The sequence below is a fragment of the Pseudophryne corroboree genome, chromosome 10 (genome assembly GCF_028390025.1).
Source record: "Pseudophryne corroboree isolate aPseCor3 chromosome 10, aPseCor3.hap2, whole genome shotgun sequence".
NCBI lineage: Eukaryota > Metazoa > Chordata > Amphibia > Anura > Myobatrachidae > Pseudophryne > Pseudophryne corroboree.
In genome coordinates, this window is record NC_086453.1 from 103554880 (window position 1) to 103581624 (window position 26745).

Consider the following 26745-nt stretch of genomic DNA (forward strand, 5'->3'; position numbering starts at 1 on the left):
TATCTGAACGTTTAAATATTAGTACATAAGTTGTCATATTTATAAATTAATTAATTAATTAATATATTTATAATTTATTTACAAAATATTTATTATTTATTTGTTTATTTGCAGTTTGACAAAGTTGAAGCATGCTGTTCTGTTATGCCCCATAATAGTCATCCTTGTTTATTTTATGAACCATAGTAGTGCCCTAGTTCATATTATGTCACTCTATAGGGCTGCCAGTACACATCATGCAACACAGTACCCATAATTCACATTATAACATACAGTGTCCCTTGTTCATATGGGGGGTAATTCCAAGTTGATCGCAGCAGGATATTTTTTAGCAGTTGGTCAAAACCATGTGCTTTATTTTTACACTGCAATTTAGATTGCAGATTGAACTCACCACACCCAAATCTATCTCTCTCTGCACATGTTATATCTGCCTCCCCTGCAGTGCACATGGTTTTGCCCAACTGCTAAAAAATTTCCTGCTGCGATCAACTTGGAATTACCCCCATTGTCCCATATTACAGTACCCCAGGCCCCCGTTTTTTGGGACTGTCCCGCTGTCCCACCCGCGGGCTGCAGTGTCTAGCAGAGCAGCGGTGAAAAAATGCTGTGCGCATGTGCACAGCATCTATTCACGGGAGACAGAGGGACTGTAACATTGTAATGCCCTGCGGTTCATTTTATACCACACTATGAGCAGGTCTAGGGACTTAACAAAATTTATTGTAGGCCACAAGGCAAAAGTTTGTAAAGGGCCCCAATGGTGAAAAATGCAACTAATACATGTTACTGTAACATAGCAGCTGCACTCCCTGCACCTATGGTAGCTATGCCTTTGTATATAACACATGTAACTGTGAAAGGAAATATGGGCCCCTCTCAGCTCTGGCCCCATAGCAGCTGTACTCCCTGCACCTCCGGTAGCTATGCCCTTTGGAGAGCCACATTCAAGTGCAAGGACATGATGTAATCGGGTGGTCTTCTGTATGCCGAATGTCGGGATCCCAGCGCACAGTATACCGGCACCGGAATCCCGACACCCGGCATACTGACAACTATTCTCCCTCGTGGGGGTCCACGACCCCCCTGGAGGGAGAATAAAATAGTGTAGCGCGCCACCGTGCCCGCAAGGGGCTCCTTTGCGCTCGCCACGCTGTCGGTATACCGGCGGTCGGGCTGCCGGCGCCGGTATGCTGGGCGCCGGGAGCCCGACCGCCGGCATACCGTACGACACCCGATGTAATCTCCAAGGGCCTGCCGTTAACCTGTTTGCAGTGGGAGCGGTGCCAATGTGGGAATAACCCGGATTCGCGCTGCAGTGAGAAAGGGTCTGTCCCGGGTCTGGCCCAGTTTGGAACTGTGTTGCAAATCCCAGGTCAGACCAGGGATTTAGATGTAAAAGGGGTATTAAATATGGGCACGTGAAATAAATAGCATATTGTTGCATTTTACTACTGTATGTGAATGTTACACATTGCTCATACTTACTACTCTTCAGAAACTTGCGGAAGACTTTGGATTTTAGACAGTTTTCCTTAACAGAACATTGGGGTCTATTTACTAAGACGTGGGGTATATTTACTAAGATTCGTAATTTCCGAAAATAGGTCAAAGTTCAATCACGAATGACATCGACAGTGTAAAACTGCAACTTTTTGAATTGATTACGATGGATTTACTAAGCTGTCGTATTCGTATTTTTCTTTGCTTCCGATGTCGATGTCATTCGTTTTTTTTTACCTATTTTTACGGCAGTGATTAGCAAAACACTGCCGTTTTTTTTTACAATCAATCTCGGCCGGATCTGTGTGATCCGTGCTGGGGTTCTTATTTTTTTTTTTTTTAATTAAACAATGTAAAATCCCAAAAAAAAATGCGTGGGGTCCCCCCTCCTAAGCATAACCAGCCTCGGGCTCTTTGAGCCGATCCTGGTTGCAGAAATATGGGGAAAAAAAATGACAGGGGTTCCCCCATATTTAAGCAACCAGCATCGGGCTCTGCGCCTGGTCCTGGTTCCAAAAATACGGGGGACAAAAAGAGTAGGGGTCCCCCGTATTTTTAAAACCAGCACCGGGCTCCACTAGCTGGACAGATAATGCCACAGCCGGGGGTCACTTTTATATAGCGCCCTGCGGCCGTGGCATCAAAAATCCAACTAGTCACCCCTGGCCGGGGTACCCTGGGGGAGTGGGGACCCCTTCAATCAAGGGGTCCCCCCCCCCCCAGCCACCCAAGGGCCAGGGGTGAAGCCCGAGGCTGTCCCCCCCCATCCAATGGGCTGCGGATGGGAGGGCTGATAGCCTTTGTTGTAAAAGAAAAGATATTGTTTTTAGTAGCAGTACTACAAGTCCCAGCAAGCCTCCCCCGCATGCTTGTACTTGGAGAACCACAAGTACCAGCATGCGGCGGAAAAACGGGCCCGCTGGTACCTGTAGTACTACCACTAAAAAAATACCCAAAAAAACACAAGACACACACACCGTGAAAGTATAATTTTATTACATACATACACACATACATACATACTTACCTTATGTTCTCACGCAGGTCGGTCCTCTTCTCCAGTAGAATCCAAGGGGTACCTGTTGAAGAAATTCTACTCACCAGATCCAGTGGTCCAGGCTCCTCGGCAAATCCAGGGATAATCCACGTACTTGAATAAAACAAAAAAACGGCTGCCCGACCACGAACTGAAAGGTGACCCATGTTTGCACATGGGTCACCTTCCCACGAATGCCAGAAACCCACTTTGCCTTCTGGCTAAGTTGGTTTCTTCAGCCAATCAGGGAGTGCCACGTTGTAGCACTCTCCTGATCAGCTGTGTGGTCCTGTCTTCACTGACAGGCAGCACACGGCAGTGTTACAATGTAGCGCCTATGCGCTACATTGTAACCAATGATGGGAACTTTCTGCCCTGCGGTTGACCTAAAGTGACGTCACCGCTGAGCAGAAAGTTCCCATCATTGGTTACAATGGAGCGCATAGGCGCTACATTGTAACACTGCCGTGTGCTGCCTGTCAGTCAGTACAGGAGCACACAGCCGATCAGGAGGGTGCTACAACGTGGCGCTCCCTGATTGGCTGAAGAAACCCACTTAGACATCAGTCAGAGTGGGTTTCTGGCATTCGTGGGAAGGTGACCCATGTGCAAACATGGGTCACCTTTCAGTTCGTGGTCGGGCAGCCGTTTTTTTGTTTTATTCAAGTACGTGGATTATCCCTGGATTTGCCGAGGAGCCTGGACCACTGGATCTGGTGAGTAGAATTTCTTCAACAGGTACCCCTTGGATTCTACTGGAGAAGAGGACCGACCTGCGTGAGAACATAAGGTAAGTATGTATGTATGTGTGTATGTATGTAATAAAATTATACTTTCACGGTGTGTGTGTCTTGTGTTTTTTTGGGTATTTTTTTAGTGGTAGTACTACAGGTACCAGCGGGCCCGTTTTTCCGCCGCATGCTGGTACTTGTGGTTCTCCAAGTACAAGCATGCGGGGGAGGCTTGCTGGGACTTGTAGTACTGCTACTAAAAACAATATCTTTTCTTTTACAACAAAGGCTATCAGCCCTCCCATCCGCAGCCCATTGGATGGGGGGGGACAGCCTCGGGCTTCACCCCTGGCCCTTGGGTGGCTGGGGGGGGGGGACCCCTTGATTGAAGGGGTCCCCACTCCCCCAGGGTACCCCGGCCAGGGGTGACTAGTTGGATTTTTGATGCCACGGCCGCAGGGCGCTATATAAAAGTGACCCCCGGCTGTGGCATTATCTGTCCAGCTAGTGGAGCCCGGTGCTGGTTTTAAAAATACGGGGGACCCCTACTCTTTTTGTCCCCCGTATTTTTGGGACCAGGACCAGGCGCAGAGCCCGATGCTGGTTGCTTAAATATGGGGGAACCCCTGTCATTTTTCCCCCCATATTTCTGCAACCAGGATCGGCTCAAAGAGCCCGAGGCTGGTTATGCTTAGGAGGGGGGACCCCACGCAATTTTTTTTGGCAAAAAAAAGCACTTTCCAACCCCTTCCCACTGATATACATGCACGGATCTCATGGATCCCTGCATGCATCTCAAATCACGAATAAAAAAAGCAGGTCTGTTTTTTTTTAGGACTTTTTTACGAATTGTAATTTTTCACGGCAGTGTTTTGGGTTTTTTTGCTTTGCACTTCTTAGTAAATGACCGAGATTCATACTTAAACAGGCGTAATTTGACCGATGGTGTATTCATTCGTAATTTTTTACCTGAACTAGAAAAAAATTACGAATGCCCTCATCACTGCCGTGATTAGTGTTTAGTAAATGACCGAGATTGACCGAGATGACACTTTGATGAAAAAACGGCATCTCGGTCAAAATCGGGAGCTTAGTAAATATACCCCATGGAGAGATATATGGTGGACAGAGATAAATACCAGCCAATCAGCTCCTAACTGCCATGTTACAGACTGGGATAGAAAAATAACAGTTACCAGTCTGTAACATGGCAGTTAGGAGCTGGTTGGTTGGTTCTTTATATCCGTCTACTTTATCTCTCTTCAAGGCTTAATAAATAGACCCCCAAGTCTGTAGTTGGCCATTAGCATTTTATTCAGCCATATTTAATGGAAAACTTGCTAGGAATGTTCCATATTAATTTCTTTATTAACCAATTAAACCTCCTGTAAACAACTTTATTGTAATACATTTTTTCATAATTACCCATAAAACATTTTACTTACATAGCATATTAAGCCATAATGCATGTTCCAGTTAAAAAAACAATCCATAATAACAGTTTGTCGTAGCGGTGCGAACGGGTCGGAATGATCCCTATTGTGCGCACACACTGAGCGATACAGCAAACGATATTGGCCCTCATTCCGAGTTGATCGCTCACTGACGTTTTTCGCAGCGCAGTGATCAGGTTACTACTGTGCATGCATATGCACCGCAATGCGCACACGCATCGTACGGGTACAAACAGCAACGTTGCTGTGCAATGCTTCTAGTGACGAATCCATTCGCACAACCGATCGCAAGGAGTTTGAGAGGAAGAAGGGGTTTCTGGGTGTCAACTGACCGTTTTCTGGGAGTGGTAGGGAAAACGCAGGCGTGTCCAGGCGTTTGCAGGGTGGGTATCTGACTTTAATTTCCGGGACCGGACAGGCTGAAGTGATCGTAAGGGCTGAGTAAGTTCAGACCTACTCAGAAACTGCAAAATACTTTATCGTCCCGCTCGGTTGCACAAGCGTTCGCACACTTGCAAAGTGAAAATACACTCCCCTAGAGGTGGCGACTATCTGATCTGCAAAAAATAGCTAGCAAGCGATCAACTCGGAATGAGGGCCATTGTGTGTACACACTGAGCGATACAGAAAACAACATTGCTCAGTGATGTCAAGTCACAGCCGGCCCGTACATACAGGTTTGGCCAACATAGCCAAAATTGACCTGCATGTACGGCTGACAGAGAAGGTCGTTAACGACCCCACAGGAACATGCATTGGCCATCATTTGCATCATAGACACTGTGTGATATTTTAGTCGGGATGTACTTATGTGACACAATACCTACAACTACATCCCGCCACCTCACAATCCCGACAGTCGGCATGCCGACTAACAGGGACTATTCTCACTCCTAGGTGTCCACGAGGGGTGGTCTTCAGTATGCCAGTGGTCGGGCTCCCGGCGACCAGCATACTGGCGCCGGGAGCCCGACCGCCGGCATACCGACAATTATTCTCCCTCGTGGGGGTCCACGACCCCCCTGGAGGGAGAATAAAATAGTGTGGCGCGCATAGCGCGCCACCGTACCCGTAGCGTGGCGAGTGCAGCGAGCCCGCAAGAGGCTCATTTGCACTCACCACACTGTCGGTAAGCCGGCGGTCGGGCCCCCGGCGCCGGTTTGCTGGTCGCCGGGAGCCCGGCCGCCGGCATATCGTAGTGAACCCATCCACGAGACCCATAGAACGGGATCAGAACCTGTGGCTAGCGGAGCTCGCCACCGAGCCCGCAAGGGGATTCGCTGCACTCACCCCCCCCCTACGGCATTATAATCCCCGGGATCCTGGCGTCGGTATGGTGACCGGCAGGATCCCAAGCGCCGGTCACCCATACCCAAGCTATTTTAGTCAATATAGCTCAGAAGGGGGAAAATGAGCGATATTGACTAAAATATCGCACAGTGTGTATGCACCTTTTCTCAGATGTCAGATGGTCACACAGTGGATCCGTTGCTGTGCCTTCGGGTGCAGCAGCAGATCACAGAGGCCGGCATTGAGCATTTTTATACTTAAGGCGCCTACTTTGGCTTTTACATATATGAGCACAGCCGCAGCGTACAAATACACAGGGGCTGTGCTATAATGACCACCTCTGAATCACCTCCTTTGTACTTTGTAGACATATCCATGATGTGTGTATGTAACCAAAGTCGATGGTTAAGTCTTATTCACTTCTTCTTGTCATCCAGATAAAATCGCTGAAGGAGAATTCATTCAAGGCGTTATGATGAACGACGACATAATGCGGCTTATACAATATGACCCGAAAGTCGCCGGCAAGTCTTGAAGGAATACTACAGGGCATAAACATATGCCAAATGTGATTGCATGTGGTTTATATGTGTTTGTGAGGTATCATGTTATGTTTACAGGCCACAACAAAGGCTCTATACATTTATAACATAGAACATGGATAGATGTCTTTATCAATTCAGCTGTTGGACTACAAGTCCCAGAATACCTTTTTAAGTGTAGCAGACATCAAATACTGCTTCCCTCTCCAGGATTTTCAGCAATTGACATAATTGGAAATGATCATACCACACTAAGATGGTAACACTCTCTTGGATACACTGGGAGGTTGTGGCAGTGACGTACACTCATTGTGTTTCTTACTGTGACCCTGACTGCAGAAACTGCAAAGATAATTGTCTGGTCAGGACATGGCTATGGGCTGCAGTGCCGTCCAAGCAGTGCAGGGGGGAGCTGGCCAGGACATATGAACATACATGTGCAGTTGTATGTAACATATGTCCTGGCTTCCTTCCCCGGGGATCTGCTGCCACAGCAGCATGGAACACAGTGCTCAGGCTCAATCACTATTTAGCCCGCCCCTGGACTCCTGTGGAACCAGCCAATGGGAGTCCAGGGGTGGGCTAAATGGTGATTGACAGCCGGAGCACTGTGTTCCATGTTGCGGCAGCAGCAGATCCTCGGAGAAGGAATCCAGGACATATGTTACATACAACTATGCATGTGTGTTCATTCATATGTCCTGGCCAGCTTCCCCCCTGCACTGCTTGGATGGGAGCAGCAGCCACCGCTGGGCCTAATCCATGTTTGTATGCAATGCAGATGTTCACGCAACTGAGCAATTATAGGCAGACTGCGTATGTGCCGCGATCGCAGTGCGCACGCACCAAGGTAACTCTGCAGTGCTGCTTGCAGTGAGAATTTCATCCCAGAGTGATTGACAGGAAGGGCCCGCTCAGGGGAGGTAACGGGGAGAGGACGCAAAAACACAGGCGTGGACATGGACATTTTTGGAGCATGTATATGCTGTCAGCTGTGATTATGTATGTAGAGAAACATTGCACCTGCATCACCACTGCCGCGGCCAGTCTGCGCAGCCATAGGGCTACCCTAGCAGTCAATGTTCTACGTTGTTGCATAGGCTGCAAATGTGTACGCAGTTGTGAATGAGATTGCGATGGCTCTGGTGGGCGTTTATCTTCTTTTGCGAAGACCAGCAATTCCGTAGCCTAAAAAATTGCAGCTGCGTAGGAAAGTGCGTACAAACATGAATTAGGCCCTAGGAGCAAGGTCATTGTAAGCAGGACTACAATGACAGGGTACGAAAAAAATCCAGGATCTGAATGTCAACGCGAGAATGTCAACATGGTCTGAATGCTGACATGCTTAACTTCAGGCTATGTCGACATTCAGACCATATCAATATTCTGAACGTATACCGTTATGGGAAACACACCTGTTCACTGTGTAATCAGTACTAAATATACTTCATTTATGCCACAAATATAATTATCCACATGACACCATTTGCAGATTTGACTCCAAAACTGTTTTCTTATATAAGGTTTTAAAATGCAAAATAAAGAATTCATGAAAGACTCCAAATAACACTGGATTTGTTTTTTAAATATCCATGGAAATATTGTAGCTGTATAATGGGTTTTACTTGTCAAATTTGCCTTACAACATACTGTAGATCAGATTCTGCAATCATAATCACTGACAAAGGGCCTGATTGGGAGATGTATGCAAACCCAATTTTTCCTGCAATTGAGCGATTATCGGCGGTCTGCATATGCGTACAAAGGTGGGTACACACTGATAGATGTATCTTCAGATCAATGGATCTGCAGATATATCTATAGGCAGATGTGTTGTGTGTGCAATACACCCTGCCCAATCCGTCGTGACTGACGTCACGAACTGGGGAAGCATTTACATGCGCCCGCCTAGTTGAGCCGTCAATCACTGCTGGCTTGTGCAGGAAGTGTACGGGTAGTTGGTTGGCTGACCGCCCGTACACGCAGAACGATGCACCAATATATCTGTAGATATACTGTATTGGTCATCGTGTGTGCTGCAGGGTCGAATCTATATGTCTGTGAACAACGGCGTTCACAGACATATCGTTGGTACACACTGGACGGTGGACCAGAGATATATCGGCCGTTCAATAGAATGGCCAATATATTGGCCAGTGTAAACGCACTTTAAGTCGCAGTGAGTGTGTGCTGCATTGTTTGCAGAGAGGATTTATTTGCAAAGTGATTGACAGTCAGAGATCTCTTGGGGGGGAGGTAACGGGGAGTGGTATCAAAAGTGCAGGCATGTCACTTTTGGGGGCATATTTGAGGCTGCAGCTGTGATCCCATATGCAGCTGCAATGTCTCTGGTGTCTTACTTCCTGTGCCCTTGCTGCGTTACCATTGTGTTATTTGGAACTTCAATATCAACTGTTCTATGACAGACACTGCGTCTTTATACGCAGCCACTGGGTTTCGCAAAGCTGCAGGTGGGCGTCTCAATCCAAATCCAGATGGTTGCGACATTTGCATATTTTCGCACAGCAACTATGGCCCTCATTCTGAGTTGATCGCACGCTGCAACTTTTTGCAGCCTGTGCGATCAACTAGACGCCGCCTATGGGGAATGTGTATTTTTGCATAGCAAGGCTGCGATCGCTTGTGCAGCTGAGCTATGCAAAAACATTTTGTGCAGTTTAGGAGTAGGTTCTGACTTACCCACTGCGATCACTTCAGCCTATCAGGTCCCGGAATTGACGTCAGACATCCGCCCTCCAAATGCCTGCGTTTTCCACTCCACTCCCAGAAAACGGTCAGTTGCCACGCTGGAATGCCTTCCTCCTGTCAATCTTGTTGCGATCTTGGCAGCGATTGTTTTCCTCGTTGATTCAGTCGCTGCTCGGCATTTCCCATCGCCGGGCAGCGACGCGCCTGCGCATTGCGCCCACTGTGCATGCGCATTCCGGACATGTTCGCATGGCTGCGGAAAAATAGCAGCGTGTGAATGGGTCGGAATGACCCCCTATGTACACATAGCTGGGAATGCATTTGAGTACATCTTTGAATCAGACCCAATGATAGAGTAGCCTCCAAGAAAGCAATACCTGTTTATGAAAAAGACGTTCCAGTTCTGCCTCGAGCAGGGGTCAGCACCCGGATGTGATCATTATGCCGCCTAAAATTTGGTTGAGCTCAGTGTTCTAGTTCTCTCTCTCTCTCTATATATATATATATATATATATATATATATATATATATATAGAGAGAGAGATATATATAAAACCGTCCAAGAAAAAACGGCACTGGAAGCTTATTTCAAGTGAAGAAAATGTATTGCTATTGTATCCAGGCACGCAGCGTAGCTGTTTGCCTTGTATCAGAGTGCCAGATGTTATGGACTGTATATATATATATATATATAGATATATATATTTTATATATATATATATATATATAGATATATATACCCCAACAAATAAACAGAAACTACATTTTAGTTGTGGAGAATATGTAATACATTTCCAACCATACAACTATAAAGTGTGGGAAGTACAATAGCAGTCACAGAGTTGGTGGCAGCCGGATAGACCAAAACACAGACTGAACTTATAGGTACATTTGTTGGTTTCGGATTATTGGTATAGTTTGCTATGAATAACTAAATAAATAAAATGCTATTTTATTTATATCATATAGAGGCCACAATTTAAGGCAAGCATTGCATATTGGTCTTAGCTTGTACATCTTCCGAACCTGCCACTTAAAACTATTCCACATGCCACGTTTGGCACATGCACCAGGTGATGCTAACACACTACTAGGGATACTGTTAAGAAAATACAGTTAATTATTATCTCCACAATAAAATATTTATTTCACTCGCACATAAATCTAATTTAGGTCCTGATAATTGGTACTTTGCTACATAAATTATTTCTGATATTTTCAATGTTAAGAATTTTTACTCTTCCCAGTAACAATCTTGATGGTCCACCTCCTACCTACATGCTGATACAGGTGTAGACGAGATGCAATTAAGTCAAAGTTCAGAGGCCGTGTGGGATGCTGGCTGAACTCTGAGGTTTTTTTAAAGGGGCAATCATGTACAAGGTTAAACCATGCATTGTACATGATTGCCCCTTTAAAAAAGCAACAACCGAGTTTGGCTGGCATACCGCACAGTCACTGAACTTGGACTTTATTACATACCGCCCATAGTCTGCATCATTTCCTGAGCTCTGCCAATGCTGCTAGTATGGAGGCAGCATATAAGATTCATAATTCAACAGCTCTCTGCAGGAAGTGTGCAGAAAGCGGAACATTAGTGGATTGCTGTGGTACTTGTGGTCAGGGACTCCAAGAGCGGGATGGGGGGAGGGGGGTACTGATTACTCTGGCCCAGGTTTGCCTGGGGGGCCTGGAGGAGGCGAAATGCCCCCCTTTTAGGTTAATGCTACCCTGAAGATAGGAATATGAGGTAACGTTTTAATAATGGGTGTGGACAACTTTCATTTTCAGTTCCAAAAGCCCATTCTTTCCAACGTCAATGTACTATTCTTATTCCATTGGAAGTATCCTCATGCTACTTCCTAACCTATTTTACAATGCAATTTCTGAAATTGGTTCAAAAGTCAAATACAAGATCAATGTATTATTTATTTTCTGTGTTTTATACTTTGTGTTGTATGTTGAATATGTCGTCAGTGAATTCAGATCTTTTTAGTACTGACTTTAATTTCTATAATAGTTTAATAATTTATTATGTTGAGCTATTTAATAATAAGTATTTACTCTGTTGAAAGTGATCAATGTCAATTTTCATACTCATCTGTGTCTTCAGCAGGACTTCTAGTCTAATGAACATTATCATAAAACAAATAAAACAATAAAACAATGTAGAGTTAAAGGTTCCTTTTTACTTACAGTATGTGCTGAATACCGTAGCAAGAGTAGATCAATGCTAAACGTTTCTATAAAGAGTGACAAAAATGTTATTAGTATCCACTAACATAGAATTCAACAGTCAGCTGTATTAAGATGTTTGCTATCTAATATATGCACAAGTTTAGAAATGCATTAGAATATATTTTTGTTAGGGGACTGTTCTATGTATACTAGGAAGTGTTGCTTCCTTAGAACATTCCATTGTTTGTCTGTAAGACTAGTGATGACGTACCAGGGAGCCACTCACAGTGTAACGTTGCTATAATACCTTTTTTATTGTCAAGTTTCAAAATGTCTAGGGCAAGCAATAGTCAAATCCATAAAATCGGCATATCCCAATTGTTATATATGACTGTATGTTTTTATTCCATCGTTTCAATAAACATTACTAGAATTTTTGATGGCCTGAATTGACAATGTTTTTAAAAAACCAAAGAAATCTACAATAATGTGTAAATTAATGTGTTTGACCAGGGCTGGCCATGACCAATTTGATGCCCTAGGCAAGAAAGCAAGATTCTGTCTCTGCCCTCCCCTCCCTCCCCCATTGTGGGACCCTTTTCATCTGAGGTGTGTGGCCCTGTGACAGTGGGTGACTGGGGAGGCAGAGGGTGTCAGTTTCTCCAGCCATCAAACCTCATCCCTTTGTGTCTCTAGCCATCAAATCTCCCACACCTTGTGTCTCCAATCATCAGATCTCCCCCGCCTTGGGCTTCCAGCCATCAGTTTCTCCCAATCGTGTGTCTCCAGCAATCAAATCTCTTGGTCAAGCTAGTGTACCACTTCATCAGGAAGCTGCAGGAACTGGGCTGTACAGGCTTTCTGCTGTTGCCTGTCATATAATATGACAGGCAATGGAGCAGCAGTCCTGGAAAGCCTGTACATCCCTGCAGAGGACAGCCACTGTCAGCCAGGACTTTTGAAATTTGGAGACAGTGCAGAAGAGCTCAGATGTCTAGCCTGCCCAGATGCCCCTAGGCATTTCCAGATACCCTTAAGCTTTTCCAGGTGCCCCTATGCATTTGCCTATATTGCCTATTCCTAGGGCAGGCTCTGTGTTTTACCCAATCTCTCTTATCATTAGTCTAACAGTCTGCACCTACGTTCTAAAAAGTGAGCTATGACGGATACGATGATGCAGACAAAACTGTGATTTTGTTAATAATAACAATGCAGGATTTCTGAGGGGGTTTCACAAAGCTTGATGTTAAAGCACGTGTTGTTAGACAAAGAGTATACCCTTTAAACTATCACCGATGTCTATCCAGGTATATTTCTGAGCTGAATTAAGGGGGGCAAGACACAGGGGGCACGTAACTCTGCCCCCCCTCCCTTCCCCCCATCCCCTCTCAGGGGGGCCCCAGGCCTTTATTACAGGTGAAGTGCAGCAGGACTGCACTACAAGGCTTCGAGCTGTGAGAATCTGAAACTAAAAGTAGGTGGAGTAGAAGCAGGGAGGCGGGGCTACATGGCACTCAGTAACAGCCAGTGCCAGCCCAGGCTAGCAGCATGGGAGAGAGAGAGAGGAGGGGATGGAGGAGCTTCTGAAAACAGTAAGTGCAGGTGCAGCCTTGTTTAAGGTGAGAGAGAAGAAGGGGGGAGGCACTTTAATGTCTCCCTCTATGTACATATGTATGTGACTATACTGTATGTATGTGTATAAATGTTTGACTGTATGTATGTGTGTGTTTAAGTGTGTGTATTTATGTATATATGTATGTGTTTATAAGTGTTTATCTGTAGGTATGGGTGTTATACGTTTTATTGACATTTGGGATGATGGAGGTCATAAGACCGACAGCAGCATCCCGATGGAAAAGATCCCAACAGGTGTTCGGTAAGTATACTTACCCTCCCCACCAACTTCCCTAACCCTATCCCTCCATTCCCACAGCTTAACTCTAACCCTCCCAGGTGGTGCCTTTACCTAACCCCCCCTTCCCACAGCCTATACCTTACCCTTCCACCACCCCCCCGCCGCCCCCCTCCTGCAGCCTAATCCTCACCATCCCCGATGGTACCAAAACCTAACGCTCCCTTACATCTGCCTAACTCTAACCCTACCTTCCCTGCAGCCTAACCCTAACATCCCACCGCGCAGCCTAACTCTAAGAGACTCTGGCATACTTATGATTAGAATGCCAGTATTCTGGCTATGTGTTGGGATTCCGGCGCCGAAATTTGGACTGCCAGCATCCAGTCCCCTGGCATGCTGAACAAATCCCGTATGTATTTGTACAGGACTGGCTTAATACCTGTGGGGGCCCGGGGCACTTAAGACAAAGGAGCCCAGAGGAGATATGCATTAGATCAGCCCCTGTACTACTTACACACTGGGACAGGACTCAGGAGGACTATGTGTCTGTGTCTCTCTCTAGACCCCGAATTCTCTCATTAGATAACAGGTTACACAGAACCCAGACACCCAGGCAGGGAGGAGGAGAAGCTGTGGTCCCTGGGTCACTTATAATTCTCTACTCCCTCCTTTCTCATCTATGGTCAGGGAGCTTTATGGGTAGCTCATAAAACCTGATATTCCTGTGTCTCTACCTGCACTGTATATAGTCCTACTAGCATTCTGGCTGCCTGGATCTGCTGCTGTACAAGAGGCAGAGCTAGTGATGTTAGTGTGCTCCAGCCGGGGGGGGGGGGGGGGGGGGGGGGTCTGACAGAGGGGGGCCCAAGGTACAGTATTCCCTTCACACCCCCACTCTTAATCTGGCTATGTGTGTGTGTATTAGTGTGCGTCTGTCTGTATGTATGCATGTAACTATTTATGTATGTGTGCATATGTGTAACTATGTATTTGCATATATGTCTGACAGTACATATATATGTGTATATGTGTGTGACAGTCTATATGTGTGACTATGGGTGGGATGTACTAACTGCAAATTGTGGTTTTACAGCATTCCCGATATGTATCAAGTTGCTTTCTGGAGCTTGTATCTGATAGACAACACTTTCTATAGATGGCATTACCTATATTGGCATCTTGCACATAAATTCTCAAAAGGGATCCTATGAGTTCCCATCAGTGTCCCCCGCAGCTAGGACTGCCAGATCATAAACCCAGGAATCCTCACATCGCAAAGGATGGTCTTATCGGTAGAGCTCTCCTCTCCATAAATATCACAAATCTTTATGCATACGGCGTTAACAAACGCTGTTATGCAGACGGTAAAGGGTGGGCTGTATCACATGCAAAATTCACATTCCACCCTATATACTGTATGGTTCACTACGATCTGCCGGCGGCTGGCCTCCCGGCGACCAGCATACCGGCGCCGGGAGGCCAGCCGCCGGCTTACCAACAGTGTGGCGAGCGCAAATGAGCCCCTTGCGGGCTTGCTGCGCTCGCCACTCTACGCGCGCCACACTATTTTATTCTCCCTCCAGGGGGGTCGTGGACCCCCACGAGGGAGAATAAGTGTCGGTATGCCGGCTGTCGGGCTCCCGGCGCCGGTATGCTGGTCGCCGGGAGCCCAACCGCCGGCATACTGAAGACCACCCGTACTGTATGTATGCACACTCCCTCAACCACCCAAATTTTGTTGGGACTGTAATATATTTGGGGGGGAAAAGTAGGGAGGGAGCTGTCTCACCTGCTGTCTAAGAAAGCGATTTACTAACCTCTAGGTCAGTGGTTTCCAAACTTTTTTGAATCACGGTGCCCTAGAATATTAGAATTTTTTTCACGGCACCCCTAGGCCAAAAATTTCTTATTGAGAAATTTAGAAAGAAATATTACATTAAGTAGATCGCGTTTTTATGTCATCCTTAGGGTCAGTTGTGTGATGAGGGACAAGATTTGCTTCTGTTTGGCCACATATTTTATGACTGGCAGCCACCAGCACTGGTTTTGCCTATGAATAATTTGAACTGGTCCTGGACCACCAACCCAGGGCACCCCCTGCAAGTGTCCCGAAGCACCCCAGGGAGCCACGGCACACAGTTTGGGAACCTCTGCTCTAGTGTGATATGAAATGGGGGCGTGATATGTGGACATGCCCCCTTTTCATGTGCACAAAAAAAGGCTTGCACTCGAGAACCCAATCCCTGCATCTCAAATGATGCTCTTAAGCCAGCTTTGAATAATGTACTAATACCACCTTGTTTGGTGGTGGTTCCGCCTACAGTTCATTTGTGCCACCCACATGAGGCCACTTCCAGAACTTTTTCCAGAGCCACTTTTGGTTTCCAGTCCACCCCTGCTCACCCCCCTCTACTGACATTCAAAGATGGTGAATGTTAATGGATAGCTGGTTCTGTATTACTATAGAGCTGACAGATCCCCAGCAAACAACATCTGCATGTAGCCTGTGACTAACGGTAGGGGGCCTGTTGGTAAAATATTTGAAAATCTGGTAGTGCAGCTTTAACACACCATTTTTTTAGAGAAAATATTTATCACCATGGGCCTAATTCAGATCTGCTCGTAGATGTGCTAAATGCAGCACATCTACGATCAGTTTCTCTGACATGTGGGGGGACGCCCAGCACAGGGCTAGTCCGCCCGCATGTCTGGCCCTACCTCCCTGCAAGAGTGCAAAAGCATCGCACAGCAATAATGCTTTTGCAGCCACTGAGTAGCTCCCTGCCAGTGCAGCTCCTACGTGCTGGCAGGGGACTAACCGCCGCATACCGGGTGAAAGCGGCTGTGTGTGACATCACGCAGCTGCCACGGCCCGTCCCCACAATGGTGCGCACACGCCGTTGGCACGCCCCCTCCCGCCCCGTGACCGCCTCTGCCTGTCAATCAGGCAGAAGCAATTGCAGACCTGAGATGCATTTATCATCTCACTGGGCTCCCGGGGTGCGCGCGCACTCCACAAAGGGATTCAGACTGCAATCGCTACCGCTGCAGCGATCCAATCTGAATTACCCCCCATGTACAAAGCATAAATAAATATTTTAAGTGGAAATACACTAGAGGTTTTCCAAATTTCAAATAAAGAAAGAAATCTAACATGTTACTATATAAGTAAATGTTACTAAATAAATAAATAAATAAATATATCCACATGTCTTTATTGAATAGAATAAATAAACTGTACTGTATCTCTAAAAGTCACTGTATACTATATACAATATATACTGTATACTATATACAATATATAGAAGCTCTCCATCTTTCAATGAAATCAATGAATATTGAGTAACCTGAAAATAGTATTGATCACGTTTATTGTACCAAGCTATCTATATGAACACTTATAACAGATTTACATATTTTTATCAACAGTTATTTATATTGCGCACACATAACTTCACAATCAGATGTCTCTTTTAAACGAATAAGCTAGATATACTGGGTGTGGTATGGAAGGTAGATATTAACTAGGTTGATAGTGTCTAGGTTGACCACTATTGGTTGACAGTAACTAGGTCGACAGGTCGACATTAGTTTTTTATGGGTGGGTTTGTGTCGTTTTCTTCGTAGAGTGACCGGAAACCCCAATTAGTGCACCGTGTCAACTCGCATGGCGAGCGAACTTCGGGCAAGGTGCCTTGCTGTGCTCGGCACAGGTTACCGTTCTCAATTGTAGTCCACGTGGATCGTTAAGTATGAAAAGGTTAAAAAAAAAAATCGTGAAACATTCATGTCGACCTTTTGACCTGTCGACCTAGAACATATCGACCTAGAGACCCTGTCAACCTAGAAACCCTGTCAACCTAGTTACTGTCGACCAATAGTGGTCGACCTAGAGACCGGATCCTAGATAAACCACATATACATATAAGAACTACATATACAAATGATCTAAAAACACTAGTAGCGGTTATATGATCACTGTGCCCTAATGAAATGAACGAGTGTTAGAAGCTAGGGAACTGAAGCTCTCTGTAATCCATATCCACCAAGAAATGATAAGGTATCACAAGCTGGAAGATTGTAATGATCACATACTGTATACATCAAAATTATTAGCCTGAATGAGTGTCTATTGTAAACAAATTTATTCAGGTTTGTTAGCAAACCAAAAAAGTTAGCAATTGGGCAAAATCATCTTAGTAGCCATAAGCCATGTATTGGAGGCCGTTCAATGGTATGTTCATTCAGCAAATAAAAGTGCTTAGAACAGAGGTTCCCAATCGCAGTCCTCAAGGCACCCCAACGGTCCTGGTTTTAAATGTATCCATGCTTGGCCACAGGTGACTTAATTAGCACCTTAGTCAATTTGATTTAACCATCTGTGCTGAGCCATGGATATCCCTAAATCCTGGACTGTTGGGGTGCCTTGAGGACCGTGTATGGGAACCTCTAGCTTAGAGTATGTTGGGGTACATTTAAATGTGTATATAGGGCCTAATTCAAGGTTGATTGCAAAATAAAATTTTCCTCTAATGGGCAAAACCATGTGAACTGCCGGGTGGACAGATGTAACATGTGCAGAGAGAGTTAGATTTGGGTGGGTTATATTGTTTCTGTGCAGGGTAAATACTGGCTGCTTTATTTTTACACTGCAATTTAGATTTCAGTTTGAACGCACCCCACCCTAATTTAACACACTTGGCGATGTCAGCAATTTGGATGATGATCGATCTGAATGATGATCGTTATCGGCCATCGTTATTGACTTGTATTGAAAACCAACGAAAAACCAACAATGAACGACCGCGGGGACATGCATCGCTCATTGGGGGTCATTCCGAGTTGTTCGCTCTGTATTTTTTTCTCGCAACGGAGCGATTAGTCGCTAATGCGCATGCGCAATGTCCGCAGTGCGACTGCGCCAAGTAAATTTGCTATGCAGTTAGGAATTTTACTCACGGCATTACGAGGTTTTTTCTTTGTTCTGGTGATCGTAATGTGATTGACAGGAAGTGGGTGTTTCTGGGCGGAAACTGGCCGTTTTATGGGAGTGTGCGAAAAAACGCTACCGTTTCTGGGAAAAACGCGGGAGTGGCTGGAGAAACGGAGGAGTGTCTGGGCGAACGCTGGGTGTGTTTGTGACGTCAAACCAGGAACGACAAGCACTGAACTGATCGCACTGGCAGAGTAAGTCTCGAGCTACTCAGAAACTGCACAGAGAAGTCTTTTCGCAATATTGCGAATCTTTCGTTCGCAATTTTGATAAGCTAAGATTCACTCCCAGTAGGCGGCGGCTTAGCGTGTGCAAAGCTGCTAAAAGTAGCTTGCGAGCGAACAACTCGGAATGAGGGCCATTGTCGGTACATTCACACTAAACGATACAACTGATATATTGTTCATTTCTGAACGATATTGTTCATATCGCCCGTCACCGTCGCTAAGTGTGTAGAACCCATTACTCTCTCTGCACATGTTAGATCTGCCCCACCTGCAATGCACACGGTTTTGCCCATTAAAGGAAAATGTTATTTTGAAATCAACCTTGAATTAGGCCCATAGTTATTTATATCTGCTTACATACAAGTATGAAATATGGGTAAGAACACATTTGTTACTTCCATCTGCATGTTCAATAACCTTTTTCATATCAGTATGCATACACATCCCAACAAATCCAACATACATATCCAAGGTCACTAATTTTTCTGCTTCTGTTAGAGAAACTAACATGTCTTTATTGTCCAACTTTTCCTATTTAAACAAATACAGTACTATTCATTGGGGAGGGGATATGAGAGCTACTGCACACAGGGGGATCGCAGCGCTGTGATCAGGTCAGAACTGCGCATGCACCGCAATACGCAGGCGTGTCGCACGGATACAAAGCGAATCTTTGCTGAGCGATGAATTTAATGAAGAATCCATTCGCACGGCCGATTGCAAGGAGATTGACAGGAAGAAGGCGTTTGTGGGTGGCAACTGACCGTTTTTTTGGGAGTGTTTGGAAAAACGCAGGCGTGTGTCCAAGCGTTTGCAGGGCGCGTGTCTGACGTCAATTCCGGCCCCGAACAGGCTGAAGTGATCGCAGCGGCTGAGTAAGTTCTGGGCAACTCAGAAACTGCACAAAACTTTTTTGTACCGCTCGGCTGCAAATGCAATTGCACACTTGCAAAGCTAAAATACACTCCCCCTATAGGCGGCGACTATCTGATCGCAGCGCTGCAACAAACAGCGAGCGATCAGGTCTGAATTAGGCCAGAGTCCTGATTTTTGTTTTAGTTGTCACCTAGTCTGGAGATGCAAGGACACAGAGTTGATCGCAGCAGCAAATTTGTTAGCAGTTGGGTAAAGCCATGGGGGTCATTCTGAGTTGATCGCTCGTACGGGTACACAGGGGATCGTTGCTGAGCTATGGATTTACAGAAGAATCCAATCGCACGGGTGATCGCAAGGAGATTGACAGGAAGAGGGCGTTTGTGGGTGGCAACTGACCGTTTTCTGGGAGTGTTTGCAGAGAGAGTTAGATTTGTGTGGGTTATTTTGTTTCTGTGCAGGGTAAATACTGTCTGCTTTATTTTTACACAGCAATTTAGATTTCAGTTTGAACACACCACATCCAAATCTAACTCTCTCTGCACATGTTATATCTGCCCCCCCCGTCCCCCCTGCAATGCACATGGTTTTGGCCAACTGCTAAAAAATTTGCTGCTGCGATCAACTCTGAATTAGGCCCACAATTTATCCCATTGAAATCCGCAATTGCCTAAAACAGATTTCTAATTCAACAGCAAAGAATTGAAGCAACGGGTTTCACCCATGTAAAAAAAATGCTGTGTGGCCTAGTTTGTGGCTTAATGAATCGTCCCCAAAGAATTAATTTGGTAGATTCAAAAAAGTCTTCTTTACATAAGTCATGAACAACAGGAGGTGAGGAGGGCGCCCTCCAGTGTAGAATTTTCTTAGAACAACTAGTGTGCTTTAAAAACTGTGGTCATGTACCAAAAAGTATTTCCAACACAAGCTTATCTGTAACATATCCTGTATTATACTCTGGGATCTCTGCAAATTTTTACTCAGAGAGAACACAAATGATAGAAACAACCATATAATGTGTTATATTCAATAATAAAAGAAAATGTTGATATGAATAATGTAATATGTGTGCAAAGTACTGTATCTGAATGAAAGCAAAATGTAAAATATGTCTTTTGTAAAGATGCATGCAGCACATATTTTGGCCAAAGTACAGTTCAAGTGTGTTCAGGCATAATGCTTCCTATGCTGAGGACAAAACAAAGAAGAAGCTGTTGGGACTTGTTACCCATACTGGTGCTCGCATCTGGGGCAAGTTACGAACTGATGACGATGATGACGATTGGCAGATGCTTAGATTGTCTCAATGCGATTGAGTTCCTTCCACTAATACTTTAATAATGATTCCACTGTCAGAGTAAGATTAGCAGTAATTTCACAGCAATAGAGCACACTTCACATTTACCTTTAATGGGAAGATGACAGATGTGTTGTGTCTATTGATGTAAACTTAGGACCTTATTGAGGTTTGTTAGCAAACCAAAAAAAGCACACTAATGGGCAAAACCATATTGCACTGCAGTTGGGGCAGATGTACTCTGTGCACAGAGAGTTAGATTTGGGTAAGGTGTTTTCAAACTAAAATCTAAGTTGCAGTGTAAAAAACGAGAGTTATGGTAGACTTTGTTAACTCTCTTTCTTCGAAGTTCATAGGGTCCACAGGGAACATCAGGGTTGTAGATGGGAGTCCGGGCACCAAAGAGTTAAGCTTTCAGCGTATCCCAGAATGCTCGGCTCCTCTCCACTATAACCCCGCCTACAGGATCAGGCATTCAGTTTTGTTAACCAACCAAGGCAGGAAGCGGAAAGGAGAGAAGAAAGATGTTAGGCACAAAAGAACACACTCTAACCGACAGAAGAAGGGAACTAGAGGCCAATGCCATAACCCAGAGAGGCCAGGTGCGTCAGGGTGGGCGCCCTGTGGACCCTATAATCTTCGAAGAAAGAGAGTTAACAAGGTAAGTCTACCATAACTCTCGTTTTCTTCTACAGGGTTCATAGGGGTTCCACAGGGAACATTGGGAATGTCCCAAAGCAGTATTTTAAGGGAGGGGATACGCCTGAGAGGATAAAAGAATCTAGCATCCATAGGAAGCATCCTGGGAAGCGAATGTATCAAAGGCGTAAAACCTAAGAAACTTATGGATGGAAGACCAAGTAGCCACCTTGCAAAATTATTCAGTGGACGCTCCACGGCGTGCCGCCCCTGAAGGTCCTACAGACAGAGTAGAATGGGCAGAAATCAAAGCAGGCGTAGGAAGGTCAGCTTGAATTTATGCTTGTGCGATGACTATTCTAATCTATGTGGCCAGAGTCTGTTAGCTGGCCAACCTCACTTGTGAAATCCATAGAGTATGAACAAAGCATCAGAACGTCTGATAGAGCTAGTGTGGTCAACATAAATATATAGAGCCCACACTACATCCAGAGAATGTTCCTTCATTGACAAACTGGTGAGACGAAGGCCGGAACTACAATTTCCTGATTAACATACAACTTAAGAACCCCTTTAGGGAGGAAACCTGGCCTAGTTCGTAGAACTGGCCTATTTTAATGAAAAAAATCAGGAAGGGAGGATGACAGGAAAGTGCTCCTAAGTACGATACCCTCCTGACAGATGCAATAGCAAGCAAAAACACCACGTTTGCGGTCATCCATTTGAGATCAGCTGACTCTAAAGGCTCAAAGGAGGGCTCCTGAAGTGTGTCGAGCACGACCGACAGATCCCATGTAGCAAATGGAGTGACATGAGGAGGCTGTACTAGGATGACACATTTTTGCGTTGGAACCAAATGGACAATGCCGAAATGTGACTTTAAGCAAGGCAAAGCGTAAGCCTAAATCTAAATCTCTTTGAAGAAAAGCAAGTATTCTTAAAATGTTAAAAATAGTTGCATCATAACACTTGGCAGTGCACCGTATGACACACTCTATAATATATACTTGCTGAGGCAATAGCAATTAAAAGCCCTATTGTTCTCAGGATTGATGATTCAAGAGCCACGCAGTCAAAGACAGACAGGCTAGCTCTGGATGGAGACATAGGCCTGATATAGAAGGTCCAGTCGTTGAGGAAGCAGAAGGGGTTGTCCTACTGAGAGGCCTTGGATATCGGAGAACCAAACCATCTGGGGCACGCCAGGGCTACCAGAATGAGTTTTCCTTCTTCTTGCTGGAATTTCTGAAGTACCCGATGTAGAAGGGATGAAAGTGAACGTCCTGGCGACTGAGGAAATCCGCTTCTCAGCTGAGTACGCCGGGAACGAATACTGCTAATATGGCCAGAATGTGATGTTCGGGCCACCTGAGGATCTTGGACACTTCTTGCATTGCCATTTTACTGCAAGTGCCACCCTGGTGAATGATATATGCCACTGCTGTGGCATCGTCAAGGACGATGTAGCCTGCCTGGAGGAACTAGTGTTTCCTGGCAGGCAAAGTCTGAGTCAGCTTTTGCACCTGATTAGACAGGGATTCCACTTTGGGTGGATTTACTATTGGGACAATATATTAGGTGGCAGTGACGTAGGGGGGCCCATACAGGGCGTAAATCGGCCCACCAAAGTGCCCAAAAGCTGTGAGAAAGCAGGCCAAGGAGGCTCTTGTGTAGGTACAGGAGCCGTGGACTGACAAGGAGGTATATAGCCATTAAGGCATACTGTAGGACATACTATATAACATCCTCCACAGATAACGGCTAGAGATGAGCGCCTGAAATTTTTCGGGTTTTGTGTTTTGGTTTTGGGTTCGGTTCCGCGGCCGTGTTTTGGGTTCGAACGCGTTTTGGCAAAACCTCACCGAATTATTTTTGTCGGATTCGGGTGTGTTTTGGATTCGGGTGTTTTTTTCCAAAAACACTAAAAAACAGCTTAAATCATAGAATTTGGGGGTCATTTTGATCCCAAAGTATTATTAACCTCAAAAACCATAATTTACACTCATTTTCAGTCTATTCTGAATACCTCACACCTCACAATATTATTTTTAGTCCTAAAATTTGCACCGAGGTCGCTGTGTGAGTAAGATAAGCGACCCTAGTGGCCGACACAAACACCGGGCCCATCTAGGAGTGGCACTGCAGTGTCACGCAGGATGTCCCTTCCAAAAAACCCTCCCCAAACAGCACATGACGCAAAGAAAAAAAGAGGCGCAATGAGGTAGCTGTGTGAGTAAGATTAGCGACCCTAGTGGCCGACACAAACACCGGGCCCATCTAGGAGTGGCACTGCAGTGTCACGCAGGATGGCCCTTCCAAAAAACCCTCCCCAAACAGCACATGACGCAAAGAAAAAAAGAGGCGCAATGAGGTAGCTGTGTGAGTAAGATTAGCGACCCTAGTGGCCGACACAAACACCGGGCCCATCTAGGAGTGGCACTGCAGTGTCACGCAGGATGGCCCTTCCAAAAAACCCTCCCCAAACAGCACATGACGCAAAGAAAAAAAGAGGCGCAATGAGGTAGCTGACTGTGTGAGTAAGATTAGCGACCCTAGTGGCCGACACAAACACCGGGCCCATCTAGGAGTGGCACTGCAGTGTCACGCAGGATGTCCCTTCCAAAAAACCCTCCCCAAACAGCACATGACGCAAAGAAAAAAAGAGGCGCAATGAGGTAGCTGACTGTGTGAGTAAGATTAGCGACCCTAGTGGCCGACACAAACACCGGGCCCATCTAGGAGTGGCACTGCAGTGTCACGCAGGATGTCCCTTCCAAAAAACCCTCCCCAAACAGCACATGACGCAAAGAAAAAAAGAGGCGCAATGAGGTAGCTGTGTGAGTAAGATTAGCGACCCTAGTGGCCGACACAAACACCGGGCACATCTAGGAGTGGCACTGCAGTGTCACGCAGGATGTCCCTTCCAAAAAACCCTCCCCAAACAGCACATGACGCAAAGAAAAAAAGAGGCTTTTTACTGATATTTGGTGTTTTGGTTTTGACATGCTCTGTACTATGCCATTGGGCATCGGCCTTGGCAGACGACGTTGCTGGCATTTCATCGTCTCGGCCATGACTAGTGGCAGCAGCTTCAGCACGAGGTGGAAGTGGATCTTGATCTTTCCCTAATTTTGGAACCTCAACATTTTTGTTCTCCATATTTTAATAGGCACAACTAAAAGGCACCTCAGGTAAACAATGGAGATGGATGGATTGGATACTAGTATACAATTATGGACGGGCTGCCGAGTGCCGACACAGAGGTAGCCACAGCCGTGAACTACCGCACTGTACTGTGTCTGCTGCTAATATATAGACTGGTTGATAAAGAGATAGTATACTCGTAACTAGTATGTATGTATAAAGAAAGAAAAAAAAACCACGGTTAGGTGGTATATACAATTATGGACGGGCTGCCGAGTGCCGACACAGAGGTAGCCACAGCCGTGAACTACCGCACTGTACTGTGTCTGCTGCTAATATATAGACTGGTTGATAAAGAGCTAGTATACTCGTAACTAGTATGTATGTATAAAGAAAGAAAAAAAAACCACGGTTAGGTGGTATATACAATTATGGACGGGCTGCCGAGTGCCGACACAGAGGTAGCCACAGCCGTGAACTACCGCACTGTACTGTGTCTGCTGCTAATATATAGACTGGTTGATAAAGAGATAGTATACTCGTAACTAGTATGTATGTATAAAGAAAGAAAAAAAAACCACGGTTAGGTGGTATATACAATTATGGACGGGATGCCGAGTGCCGACACAGAGGTAGCCACAGCCGTGAACTACCGCACTGTACTGTGTCTGCTGCTAATATATAGACTGGTTGATAAAGAGATAGTATACTCGTAACTAGTATGTATGTATAAAGAAAGAAAAAAAAACCACGGTTAGGTGGTATATACAATTATGGACGGGATGCCGAGTGCCGACACAGAGGTAGCCACAGCCGTGAACTACCGCACTGTACTGTGTCTGCTGCTAATATATAGACTGGTTGATAAAGAGATAGTATACTCGTAACTAGTATGTATGTATAAAGAAAGAAAAAAAAACCACGGTTAGGTGGTATATACAATTATGGACGGGCTGCCGAGTGCCGACACAGAGGTAGCCACAGCCGTGAACTACCGCACTGTACTGTGTCTGCTGCTAATATATAGACTGGTTGATAAAGAGATAGTATACTCGTAACTAGTATGTATGTATAAAGAAAGAAAAAAAAACCACGGTTAGGTGGTATATACAATTATGGACGGGATGCCGAGTGCCGACACAGAGGTAGCCACAGCCGTGAACTACCGCACTGTACTGTGTCTGCTGCTAATATATAGACTGGTTGATAAAGAGATAGTATACTCGTAACTAGTATGTATGTATAAAGAAAGAAAAAAAAACCACGGTTAGGTGGTATATACAATTATGGACGGGATGCCGAGTGCCGACACAGAGGTAGCCACAGCCGTGAACTACCGCACTGTACTGTGTCTGCTGCTAATATATAGACTGGTTGATAAAGAGATAGTATACTCGTAACTAGTATGTATGTATAAAGAAAGAAAAAAAACCACGGTTAGGTCACTGGTATATACAATTATGGACGGGCTGCCGAGTGCCGACACAGAGGTAGCCACAGCCGTGAACTACCGCACTGTACTGTGTCTGCTGCTAATATATAGACTGGTTGATAAAGAGATAGTATACTCGTAACTAGTATGTATGTATAAAGAAAGAAAAAAAAACCACGGTTAGGTGGTATATACAATTATGGACGGGCTGCCGAGTGCCGACACAGAGGTAGCCACAGCCGTGAACTACCGCACTGTACTGTGTCTGCTGCTAATATATAGACTGGTTGATAAAGAGATAGTATACTCGTAACTAGTATGTATGTATAAAGAAAGAAAAAAAAACCACGGTTAGGTGGTATATACAATTATGGACGGGCTGCCGAGTGCCGACACAGAGGTAGCCACAGCCGTGAACTACCGCACTGTACTGTGTCTGCTGCTAATATATAGACTGGTTGATAAAGAGATAGTATACTCGTAACTAGTATGTATGTATAAAGAAAGAAAAAAAAACCACGGTTAGGTCACTGGTATATACAATTATGGACGGGCTGCCGAGTGCCGACACAGAGGTAGCCACAGCCGTGAACTACCGCACTGTACTGTGTCTGCTGCTAATATATAGACTGGTTGATAAAGAGATAGTATACTCGTAACTAGTATGTATGTATAAAGAAAGAAAAAAAAACCACGGTTAGGTCACTGGTATATACAATTATGGACGGGCTGCCGAGTGCCGACACAGAGGTAGCCACAGCCAGTGGCGGATTTAGGGGGGGGGCACCAAGGCACGTGCCCCCCCTGTCATTTTTAGTGCAGACTGACATGCGGACGAGTGT

At 45.4% G+C, this 26745-nt stretch overlaps 1 protein-coding gene across 1 annotated transcript in view; it reads left to right on the forward strand.

Annotated features, from left to right (window-relative positions):
* Positions 1 to 6993, forward strand: part of LOC134966151 (visinin-like) — a 36081-nt gene extending 29088 nt beyond the window's left edge. The window contains exon 3 of the mRNA XM_063942682.1: positions 6452 to 6993. Within this exon, the coding sequence (XP_063798752.1) occupies positions 6452 to 6549 (98 nt within the window). The 3' untranslated portion in view covers positions 6550 to 6993. The remainder of the gene's footprint in view (positions 1 to 6451) is intronic.
* The last annotated feature ends 19752 nt before the right edge of the window (positions 6994 to 26745 follow it).